Consider the following 11,483-nt stretch of genomic DNA (forward strand, 5'->3'; position numbering starts at 1 on the left):
GGCTCCAGCAGAATCCACCGTCGATTTGGCTTAGGACTTTGGAGTCACAAAGGATCAAATAGGCTCACAGTGAGCATAGCCAACCACAAACGTGGAACAGGAATATGTACACGTATGCACTACAAGTCAGGGACATGGAATTCTTGTTTCTTGCAAGGTACTGCCTCCATCTCTTGACAGGCTACTGCTGCTACGCCATTTCCATTGCTGCTGGGTGTTTCGGGCGCACCTGATGTCTCCGGAGTAGCCTCTCCGGCTTCGAATCTCGCCCTCCTCTCGACGGCCTCTTGCACCCTCTGTGCAAACTCCTCATCGGAACCAGGCAGCATGTACCGCAGCCTCATGTTTATCCTGTTGGCCACCAGAACCTTGTGCCGAGGCTCTATCCTATGCTCCAAAGAGTAACTGAAAAACCTGGCAAGGCACAAGGATGGGAAGCATCAGCCTGTATCATCTCATCTTCTTCTCAGAAGAGGATATGGATGCGGTACACTCACCGGGGAAACTCGATAAGATCTTTCAGCGGCCGTACCATGACACGCCTGAGGTACTGGTATTTTGGACGTAGAACATCCACATTGTATCGGAGAAGCGTCGGGAAGTCGGCAACCATCTGGCCGAGCACCAAGTGGTAGATGCCCAGTGACCGGAAGTACTTGACGCTGGCTTCCAGTTTGTGTGCGATGCTGCAGCCCATGAGCTGCGGGTCCAACGCAATGACCTTCCCAATGTCATCCTCTGTTACTCCAGCTTTTGTCCTCAGGAATATAACCTGCAGTTTCAAGACACATAAGCCGAATAACAACAAGGCCGGCTTAATGAGATTTGAAACAAACTGCACTTATGATGTACGTAAACTTATCCTACGGAAAGCATTGTAAAACATGGTGAAATAAAATGATACGAGAACAAACCACTGGGCGTAACTTCCTGTACAGACTATAAGTTAGTACAGGGGGGAACTTCACAAGCACATTGCCGACTGCATCATTCCTCACACCAATATCCTGTAGAAATCGTACCTGGAAAATTGATCGGGTAGAAATGAGAAGGGTCAACTGTCAACAAGCCATACATCAGAACTAGAAATCCAATACGCCTACGCTCCATTAGATACAAAAGGTAATTACTCCTAAGAGTAAAAAAAAAGGCAGTTACTCCTATCAGAGAGTTAAAGAGCATGTTCAACAGATCATAATATATTTTGTGAACAGGCCGACGAATCATAGTACCCTGCAGTGAATAACTCATAAAAGAGTGCCCAAGTAGCATCAAAACATGCATGCATAGTACTAATTATTTATGGGGTACCTTTGGTGCAATTACTGTCTCTAAATCAAGACAGAAAATCGTAGGTTGGACCACCAACATACGCTTCATACCATCCCGTGAAATGTTTAGATGATATAGGTACTTCACAAGTGGCTTCCACCTTTCTTCAATGCTGCAGGCCATGAGCTGTGGCTTATAAGCCAGCATTTTTCCAAGTTCTTCTGTGCTCAAACCAAACTCTTTCAGATATTGAACCTGTGAGCCAGAACACCATTATTTTCAACACAGACTTTGTTCTAATTATGAAGCACAAACAATCATTGCTATACAATTAACAATGACAAACTGAAATGTTGAATTCAAGAACTCAGTTTTTCCTATATACTTTACTTGTATCCATTTTTATGCTATCAGGTATTATGTTGATTCTTCTACAAACAAGAGCCACAGATTTACAAATTTTACTAACCACTGAATTTAATGAGCAGCGCCAAATTCTTCTATGGATTGCTTTTCCCACCTCTTTTGTCATCAAAGTGCCTATGGACCAGTTCTTTTTTAGTTACCCGAAGCCCATGTAGACGCACCTACGACTGAGTTCTGTTTCTAAGATTTTCAATACCATGTTTCCTGAAGCGAGATTTTGGCGCGATTGCTATAAAATATACTCCCTCCGCCCCAAAATTCTTGTCTTAGATTTGTCTAAATACGGATGTATCTGATACATCCGTATTTAGACAAATCTAAGACAAGAATTTTGGGACGGAGGGAGTACTTCCTTGACCACTTGAAGATAGATCGATCTTAAGAAGATCATTGCCTACTCCTCAGTAGCCGATATAAATTTGGTGACTATTGGTATGTTTAGGCCATTAGGTCACCTATTTTGAGTTATAGACACACAAGCAAGGCCAAAACATGTGTGTGGGGCCTGCAAGCCATCAACCTACTAGCTATAGGGGAGACAACTTAGCATGTCAAGACAAAATTTTCATTAATCCAAAGTCATATGACGACATCTCCCAGAATTACAAGAAATTTACTTTCACTAGTTCGTCAGTAGTTCAGTGTTAGATCGGTTATAATCATATGGCGGACAACACTGCGAAATCATTGATGCCTATCCAAAAAGGGAACTGTGAGTTTAGTTTTGCTCCACCAATGTTCTTTAACAAAATATGAATCGATCTTCAATCATCTGAAGATTAAATTGACTCTTGCATAATAGTAATAGTAAGAGAAAGGGAATAAATTGCAGGAAAAAATGGTGTCAAATATTCTTCCAAGTGGGCAAGGTGCAGAAAGAAAAATAGCATGGAGCAAAACTTAATGCGCAGTAAACACCTTACTGTTCATCTCTTCTAGGCTGAAAAACCCGAGAACTTTTGGATAATCATAGACCATAGTGCCGAAGTCATTCTCATTCATTCCCATATCTGTATAAAATTGCACTCGTGTCTCTAACTCATCCAAGGACAAATTCAATAGCTGTGGACATCTACTGACCACGTGACCAATCCAGTCTCTCCTAACACCACAGCATTCCAGATAGCCAGTAATCTCTTCCAATTCTTCAAAACTGCGACTCATAAGGGATTCACCCTTCGCAAGCACACGTCCCAAAAATTCTCCTTTCACATAAATTGATCTCAACCACTTTAGCATCCTTCTCACTTTCTCCAGATCACCAGAACAGGAGCAAACTACTTTCGCAATCTGGGGATATGTCAACGAGTTGTGCTTGAACCACCTGAAGTGAATATATTGTTTCAATACTAGCGAGGAAACTACGTACGTATTATGAAATACACTACTTCAAAGTTTGCACAGTTACTTATCATGTCAGTTCAAATGAAATGTTCAAATAGGTATACAACAGTGTGAAAAGACATCAGATAAATGCAGCTTAGACAACTAAAACTGAAAAAAAATTCAAGATAACTAGAACTGAAAATTTAATAAGATTGAGTTGAGCTTGCTGAGGTTAAAAAGCAGGAATTGGAAAATAATCACAATGGAACTTGTTGACAGGGGGTGTATAACTAAGCTTGTGATTGTCATGGTTGGCCACTGATATGAGGGCACTTTCATTTCAAGCCTAACAAAATGTGCACCGTCTTGAAACTAGCTAGGTGAGTGATGGTCAAGCTTCTTTTCTCTCTGTTTCTGTTAAATGACAACTCCTATAGATTTATAGTTTTTGCTCACACAAAAACAAAATTTCATTCGAGACTGGTAGTTGCATTGTTGCAGTTCATGTGCCCAGTACTTGAGAAGAAATAAACAGAAGAATTGAACAAGAAAAAGAAAAGGGGACGCTGCGACGTTTACTTGACCAGCTCGACCACGCCCGATTCCTGGATGTAGGTCCGTGCCCGCGCGTTGAAGGACTGGTGCGCGAGCTCGGGGCGGTCGCGCCGCATGGCGGCGGCTCCGACGACAATGCGGTCGACGAAGGCGCCCATCCGTGAAGTGAGGTTGTTGACGTAGGTGAGGCCCCCGGCCTTCCCGCCGCTGAGCGCGGCCACGAGCGCCTCGGTGGCCACAGCGCGGCGCACCTCGAGCGCACGCCGCAGGACGTCATCGTCGGCCGGGACGTCGAGGTCCTCCCGGGAGTCCTGGATGCGCGGGGGCGCGACAGAGCCCGGGAACCGGTGGGTGCGGCGCGGGGCGAGGGAGGCCTCCTCGGCGGCGAGGAGGGAAGGGGATGGAGCGGGCGGGAGGATGGGATAGTGGGTGGCGGTGGTTGTGGCGGGGTTCTGGAGACGCGATGAGACGGCGGAGGAGGGAAGGAGGCGGCAGCAGCGAGGGTAGGAAGGGTTGGCGGTGTGGAGCGGGAGGTGCAGGCGGATGTGAGAGCGTGGGAGAGTGGTGGTGGCCATTGGAGACGAGTGGAAGGTGGAGCGAGGTTTAGCTCTATCCGGTTTGAGTTTTTTTTTAACTGTTTGGGGGTTAACAGCTTTTTTTAGAGAGAGAGAGAGAGAAAACAAGGCAAGGTAAACTGGCATGGCCAACTGCTAAACGGTCACATTTGAATTTAAATTTAAATAAAAATAAAAATTCAAATTGACTTATTTTTTCAACCTTCGACCCAGAACAATCATGTCTCAAATTAATCAAACTAACTAGTACAGATTATGTCAAAATCAATGTGATTTGGTGAAAAGAAATTAATTGTGTCATACTGAATGTTGTTGCTCTATGTGCACTCTGAAAACATCATGTACCATCTCCATGTGCCAATGAAGGAAAACCCACAACTTAGCCTCTCTTTATGCACACTTCTGACCTTGAGTAACCAAAGCCATGCACATCCGATGACAATTATACACAGGTAAGGAAGAATCACCAGCGCCTGAAAGAAATTCCGGATAAAATCTTCTCTTTTCTCTACACAGCGACGTCCTCGTCCAGCACTTGCGGGTCCGGAGCAATCTCCCGCAAAGATCTCTTGAAGGACGAGGAAGCTTCTCCCCCACTAATATGCGACCTAACTGAGCCTCTGCGATCAAGCATTCGCCCTGATGGCGACATGACCTCGTAGCTCTGGTAACGATTGCCCTGAAGAAAAGCAGACTGCCATGAGCTCCGCGATGACGAGCTCCTGAGCCTTGCAGAGTTGGACTGGGAACCCGCTCGGACCACCCTCAGCGGATTCTCCAGGGCTTTCAAGACGTAGCGAGCAGAGGGACGCCTTGAAGGCTTTGAGTTTAGGCACGTCTTTGCGACGATCGCCACTGCCCATACTTCTTCAAGATGGTCCTCATCAACGACAAGTAAAGGATCGATGATATTAGTAATGCTATCCTTGTCACTGATGCTGATGCGATTTGTTGTGCCCGCCAGCCACTCCTCGGAGCCAGCATCGTTTGATCCACTTACACCAAAATTGCCTGTTACTAGCTCAAGGATCACCTTCCCAAAGCAGTAAACATCGTATGAACAAGTTGCTGGTGGGCCTGAAAATGAGAAAGACACACAAAAGAGATAAATTTCGTTCTTTTTCTGATATCAGACTTTGTATATCAATTATGAAAGTAGCATGCGGACAAATGTGAAATATTTATGCACCTGATGTGTTCTTGTCAAGAGACCTGCCACAAGAAAGTGCCAGTTACCAATGTCAGTTAGGAACGTCAGTTCAGAAGACTGAAGAAGCTTAACAAAATACTACTAACATAAGTTTCTTCTAAAAAAAGACAAGAATGGAATTTGCTCAAGACAACAGAATCAGAGGGCAGTAAGTAGGTGTGTGACCAAACAATGATTTACCAAGTACCAACCACCAATCAATCAAAATACGCCAAAAAATAAGATTCATTATTCACTGATGTTTCTGCAATCAACAGTTTGCAGTCCTAGAAACTGGTAGTCAAGTAAACAACTCCAAATTCCTTACTGTCATGTCCTTATTTGGTGTGCATTTGGCAAATAAAAGGCACTTAATACCAGAACTCGTCACTGCTAGCATGCTGTAGTATCTTTAAGTTAGTACCAGTAAAATTAGTAAGAAAGTGGCCAAACAAATTGCTTACAGCAAGTCAAGTAAAACCACAAATATAAATTATGTAGATTAATGCCTCTAACTTCTTTTCTATACATAGGGTCATCGATGATTTATAAGTAGAGTTGCTTTACCTTCCATTTATTTCTATATGTATGCTCCTCGTATATTAATGCTATATAAGCCTTAACATCAAGATAACTCAGAGCAAACTTTACAACATTAAGCTCAGGAGTTAATTACCATGGTTATTAGATTCTTCTAAGCCTATCACAAAACATGTAGAAAAAAAGAATTAAACAGGTCGCAATCTCACTTTGATGATCTCAAGATCCGAGAGAAAACATTCTGGCTTCCTGCACTTTGCTGAGCGCATATGTTACTCATACTTCCCAGTCGCACTTCAAATTTATCATCAAGAAGCACACTGCTTGCTTGGATATCTCTACAGTTACAATGAAAGAATCAGAACTCAGAACATGATAAATCAAATATCAAGAACGATATTAAAGAAGAAGATTAGGGCATCAAGCAACATGCAGCTACGTGGAGATAAGGCCTGTAACTTAAAATACTTGACCTCACCTACTGACAAGTGACAACATTGACTAGTCAAAGTAATATAAGATGGCAACAAAAGATAAAGCAGTCAAAACAGGCAGATGGGACAGAAGATGACTACTACCAATTATGTCAAAAGTAATACAATACTGGAATAACTGATGACGTCCAGAGAGCAGTTGGTAAAATACGAATACAAATGCTACGCCTACGCTCCAATAGAGACGTGAGGCTTTGGTAGAGCTTATTTCTATTAAAAAAACTATTATCATATATCAAATTTATCTTCATTGTATAACTCTTCCTCAGATATTCTCTCGTGCAGCATATACGCTTTGTACAGAAACCACATGCATATATCAGAAAAACATACAATCAAGTAACATTTTTTACTTCCACGCAAAAAAATGTAACACTTTTTACTCAGCAAAACAATCAGAAAATGACTAGTCATACAAAACCATATACTTCTACATCAGGTCAATTCTTCTACCATATACAAAGACAAATCATATTCCTCTAATCTTTCGTTCAGACTTGGGAATAATAGGTCAAACAAAAGTTTCACATATATAATATTTCTCTCTCTTCAGCAATAATGCCTTGACAGATATGAATTTTACTGGTGTATTCATAAACGTCAAAAGCACAACCACCACTTAGAGGACCCCAGAAAGTATAAACTAAATGTAGCAAATTTATACCATAAGATTAAATACTCCAATAGCATATTCCACATGTACTGGGAAATGCACCAGCATTGATGTTTGGAGCATACAAAAGGCATAAAATACCTGTGAACGAATGGTGGGCTGCACTCGTCATGAAGGAAGCACATGGCCTCAGCTACACCAGTGGCGATCTTCAGTCTAGTTATCCAATCCAATGAGTGCAAGCCATCTTCAGTGTCCACAGGTTTCTTGTGCAATGCGTTGGTCAAGTCCGCCTTCGGCATATACTTGTAGGACAGAAATTCTTCGTCATTGTTGGCCAGATGGCCGAGCAACGGAACAATCCTCTCATGTGAGTACCTCGAATAGAAGTCCAATTCGCTTGAAACTGTGTTGATACTCTTTGTACCAATCTTCTTGACGATGACATGTGCGCCATTCTCCAACACACCATGGTAAATATCCCCAGAATGCCCATGCTTGAGGAGGTTGTCATCACCAAAGCCCCCGGTGGCATGGACCAATTGCTCATAGGTCAACTCACCAAAAACGGCAATCGCGTCCTTAGGAGTAGCATCGGCTCTCGGGGACACTGCTACTGGTGATGAGGCCACAGGATTTACGCTGCTGTCCCTCCTACGCATGCCGCGTGCACCTTCCTCATTTGTTTCCGCCCCTCTCCCACCTCCTCTTTGTCTCCTCCTCATCAAACAGAAAAGCAATGCAACTAAAAACATAACCATCAATGCTGCCGCGGCTGCAAGAACCCCAATAAGTACATTTTTGGAGATCCCACGGCTCTTCTCCGGTGATGGCTGAGGCAAAGGTGCAGGCACTGGAATATCAACAAGTCTCACCCCTTCCCTCCTATAGAAGTCTTCACAATCAACACGGCGGCGCTGACCAGAGACACCAGAGAAGCAATTCACGCTAACATCCACCGTTGCATCGGATCCATTCCAATTTCCATCGAGGTAGTTGCTTGACACGTCCACCAGCCGGAATCTCGTCTTGAGTGCCCCAATGGCATCAGTGGCCACACCATACAGAGAATTCCCTGAAATGTTAAACAACGATGCCGCTACATCACCGGCGCCGACAGAGACGCTGGGTAGCTCCCCGGTGAAATTGTTGGTGGAGAGGTCAAGAACGCGAAGGCCTTTGACGGAGAGCAGCGTTTCCGGAACCTGGCCCGAGAGGCTGTTCCCGGAGAGGAGCAACCTAGTCAGATTCCCCGATGAGCCGAGATCGGGCGGGAGCGTGCCATTGACTGCAGCGTAGCGGAGGTCGAGCACGGCGAGCGGCGGCGGGAGGCCGCGGCTGAACCACGCGGGCACCTCGCCGGGGAGCGGGAAACCGGAGGCGTTGAAGAGCTCGAGCGCTGTGAGGTTCCGCAGCCCGTCGACCGCGAACGCCGGCGCGCGGCTTGCGAGGCGGGTGCGGCGGAACCCCGCGACGCTGACGCCCACGACGCGGCCGGCGCGGCACATGACCCCCACCCAGGCCGTGCACGGGTCGGCCCTCGCGGGCCACTCCCGCGCCCGCAAACCCAGCGACGCCCGCAGGCTGTACAGCCCCGCCAGGTCCGACGGCGACGCGAGCGGCTGCTGCGCCACGGCCGCCGCCACAGCCCCCAAAAGGGCCACGGCGGCCAGGAGGAGGCGGCAGTGCGGCATGGGTGGAGCCGGAGCACCGAAGCGGCTGCGACAGTCTGGTCTCTAGGGCGCGGCCATGGAGGGAGGCGGGGTCAGAGGCGCCCGTGAGGTGTTTGAGGGAATGCTTCTGGCTCTGGGCGGCACGGAGACGTGGGAGAGGCAAGCAAGGAGGAGTTGACCGTGGCGGCGAGGCGGCGAGGCGAGACAAGCAAGAAACGAAACCGGCATGTGTGCGGGCGAGTAAACTAAAGAGCGATGTTCTGTGGGACCCTCTTCCAGCCGTCCCGGATCGCATTCACGTGGGCCCGTCTCACGGGCCCGGCGCTGCCCCGCTTCAATGCGGGCCGTGTCCTGCAGGTGGGAAGGCGGCCGGAATGCCGGGAACGGCTGGCCCACCTGTCTGTGACCCGTGGTCCGCATGGAAGCGTGGAGGCGTGAGGGGCGCTGGGTTTCACTGGCTTCTGGGCCCGCTTGGTTTCCACGCGGGCGGGCGGGCGGGGTCGGGTTCGCGGGCTCGATCGTGGGCTCGGACCGACCGAGGAATGTTCGTTTTGTCCATCCGCTTCTTGTCCTGATCGGTCATTGCTTCTTTCTTTTCTTCTTTATTAAACACATTACTGTTTGGAATTGATGGAGAGAGATCTCTAGGTTTACGCGTCCGGCTAAGCTATCGTCCAGTATCCTTTTCTCTTGGAGCCGAAGCTGTGCATGTGAGACGGCAGATGTGTCCACATGGAAGCGAACAAGCTCCATTTCAAAGAAAAAGAAAGTCAACTCAAAAAAATGAAGAAGCGGAACACCGCAACTTTGTGAAAGTTCAAACAAGAAAAGAAAAAAGAGACACCTCACTTATGTTGGATATATAATTACTTAATACTAGCAAAATATGCTCGTGCGTTGCAACGGAAAAAAAAATTATCCCTTATACACACCCGACAATATCAGCAAACAATATTCTTTAAAAAATCTGTACTGGCACAATTTCAAACAATATGAAAATCGACGTTAAGCCACTGGTTACATAAAGCTCGTATCCTCAGTTTATATGAATCATCGTATAGAGATTGGTAGTGCACTGTAAGAAATAGAGAGGATGACTACGTACTTGTTTTAACCTTTAGCATATGGTAGTTGGTAGGAATCAACATCCCCTACGGTGCCAATAATAGATTTTGTGAGAGCACAAACTGCCATATCTACTAAATTCAAATAGGGTAGAAAACGTAGGCATTCTCAAATACCTCATATAGTGAAGATATTTATTTAAGGTTGCATCCTAAAGCAATTTTAGAAATGATTAACCAGTGAGATAATAGCATAACTAAAATCTACATATTTTTGAGGGATTTTCATATATAACATGTTATATTTGGAGTTATGATTTGAAAGTTGTGATTTAAAAAAAAACTTTTGAATCTACCCGTAAAAGGAAAGGCCCATCGATGCTTTCGCGAGCATACGCCCACCAGCATCTAAAGAGAAGGGGGGGGGGATGACGAGAAAGGGGGAGTCGAACCTTGGCCTCTCGGATACAAGACTGACGCGCTTGCCACTGCACTGACTATATTCTCATGATAGATGAGGGGTTTGCCCTAAATGAAACAAAGCGAACGCATCAGAAGGAAAAAATGAATCATTTTTTTAACTTATGGGTGGCATAGTGGATAATTTGTGCCAACTTTAAGGGAAAATTTATGACATATCACCAGAAGCAATAGCCTCTTTATTATTAGGTAGAGATTGTGATTTATTGGAATATATAAATTATGATTAAAACTATTGTTAGATGCAACACTCTAGCATACTAGATGATCCCTGGAAAAAAACATACTAGATGAACAAGAAAAACTTGTACAATAGCATCGCAAATGCAGCACTAGTCATAATAAGTGGCTGGATCAGATTACGGCACGCGTACTAATCAGTTGTAGAAGAAGCGATAGGGTGACTGTTGCAGAGGCGTTGTTGTTGACGACGACGTTGGTGAAGACCGGCTAAAGCACACGACGATGGTGAAGACCAGCTGAAGCACATGATGTTGAAGACGTCGGTACTTGACGCCGCACGACTCGGATGGAAGACGACATGTGGCTACGAACTTGAACAGTCGTGCATAACGCTTCCCATAAACCTAATTCGCCCTCTTCCGGTGCAGGATCACAAGGGGGAGATGTTCCAGAGACTTGCTCTCACGCTCGTTACCGGCCTTCGGGGTGGAGTAGACTACGGCTGCAACGCAAGTAGCTAGAGGAGGCAAACCCCTAACTCGTTTTTATTGTATCTTTCACTGTGACTGGTAAGTCATATTTATAGGAGAACCCATGTAGTATCGTGTCGCGGTCACGATCTCAACCGACTTGGTTTCCAACTTATGGGTCAAGAAACAATCAACTTGTCTACCAAGAAACTAAAAATAAAACAAAACAACAAAAAGAAGTTGCGCTCCTCCCAAGCCATGGGTCATATTTTGACAGAACATTCATGCACATGTCGCACGTTGGCGCCCTTTGTCCCATCATGTGGTTGTGCCCGTGCCGACGAGGCGAGACTAGTGTGTGCATGTGTTGCCATCTTTCCTATCCTCATACCAATCACTTAGTGTAGTGGGAAGAACCCACTATATGAAGAGATCTCACACCTCCTCCATTAGCAGTATGGGACTAAACATTTACACAATCGTTTGCATTTATTCATGGATCTTTGAGATTAATTTCAGAATTTTCTGAAAATACACATGGGCCAAGGCCATTAATTCTGACATTCGCCCACCAAATCTCATATATCCATTTAGAGATTTGCTTGATATTGCTTTTGTTTAAT

The 11,483-nt window shown here is 45.4% G+C and overlaps 2 protein-coding genes across 2 annotated transcripts; both read right to left on the bottom strand.

Moving 5' to 3' along the window:
• Window positions 1-3: 3 nt before the first annotated feature.
• Window positions 4-4,209, bottom strand: LOC125537385 (transcription termination factor MTERF2, chloroplastic-like). The gene is made up of 6 exons (XM_048700693.1): window positions 3,604-4,209; window positions 2,617-3,022; window positions 1,312-1,527; window positions 915-1,022; window positions 498-772; window positions 4-414 (listed from the first exon to the last, which is right to left on the bottom strand). Exons 1-6 carry the CDS (start codon window positions 4,152-4,154, stop codon window positions 120-122), a joined length of 1,851 nt encoding a protein of 616 aa, XP_048556650.1. The 5' UTR covers window positions 4,155-4,209; the 3' UTR covers window positions 4-119.
• A 109-nt stretch (window positions 4,210-4,318) lies between these two features.
• On the bottom strand, window positions 4,319-8,884 carry LOC125537384 (probable LRR receptor-like serine/threonine-protein kinase At2g16250). The gene is made up of 4 exons (XM_048700692.1): window positions 7,132-8,884; window positions 6,093-6,221; window positions 5,344-5,366; window positions 4,319-5,231 (listed from the first exon to the last, which is right to left on the bottom strand). Exons 1-4 carry the CDS (start codon window positions 8,682-8,684, stop codon window positions 4,663-4,665), a joined length of 2,274 nt encoding a protein of 757 aa, XP_048556649.1. The 5' UTR covers window positions 8,685-8,884; the 3' UTR covers window positions 4,319-4,662.
• Window positions 8,885-11,483: the final 2,599 nt, after the last annotated feature.

The sequence above is a fragment of the Triticum urartu genome, chromosome 2 (genome assembly GCF_003073215.2).
Source record: "Triticum urartu cultivar G1812 chromosome 2, Tu2.1, whole genome shotgun sequence".
In the NCBI taxonomy this organism is placed as follows: Eukaryota; Viridiplantae; Streptophyta; class Magnoliopsida; order Poales; family Poaceae; genus Triticum; species Triticum urartu.

What these genes read in the sequence shown, in the direction of transcription:
- LOC125537384 (XM_048700692.1), bottom strand. Translation starts at nt 8,684, where the DNA reads ATGCCGCACTGCCGCCTCCTCCTGGCCGCCGTGGCCCTTTTGGGGGCT. An exon ending in AGCCCACCATTCGTTCACAG is followed by an intron (nt 6,222 to 7,131) that starts GTATTTTATGCC and finishes TTGTAACTGTAG; the next exon opens with AGATATCCAAGCAAGCAGTG. An exon ending in TCTTGACAAGAACACATCAG is followed by an intron (nt 5,232 to 5,343) that starts GTGCATAAATAT and finishes TCTCATTTTCAG; the next exon opens with GCCCACCAGCAACTTGTTCA.
- LOC125537385 (XM_048700693.1), bottom strand. Translation starts at nt 4,154, where the DNA reads ATGGCCACCACCACTCTCCCACGCTCTCACATCCGCCTGCACCTCCCG. An exon ending in AGACAGTAATTGCACCAAAG is followed by an intron (nt 1,023 to 1,311) that starts GTACCCCATAAA and finishes TCAATTTTCCAG; the next exon opens with GTACGATTTCTACAGGATAT. An exon ending in GATCTTATCGAGTTTCCCCG is followed by an intron (nt 415 to 497) that starts GTGAGTGTACCG and finishes GTGCCTTGCCAG; the next exon opens with GTTTTTCAGTTACTCTTTGG.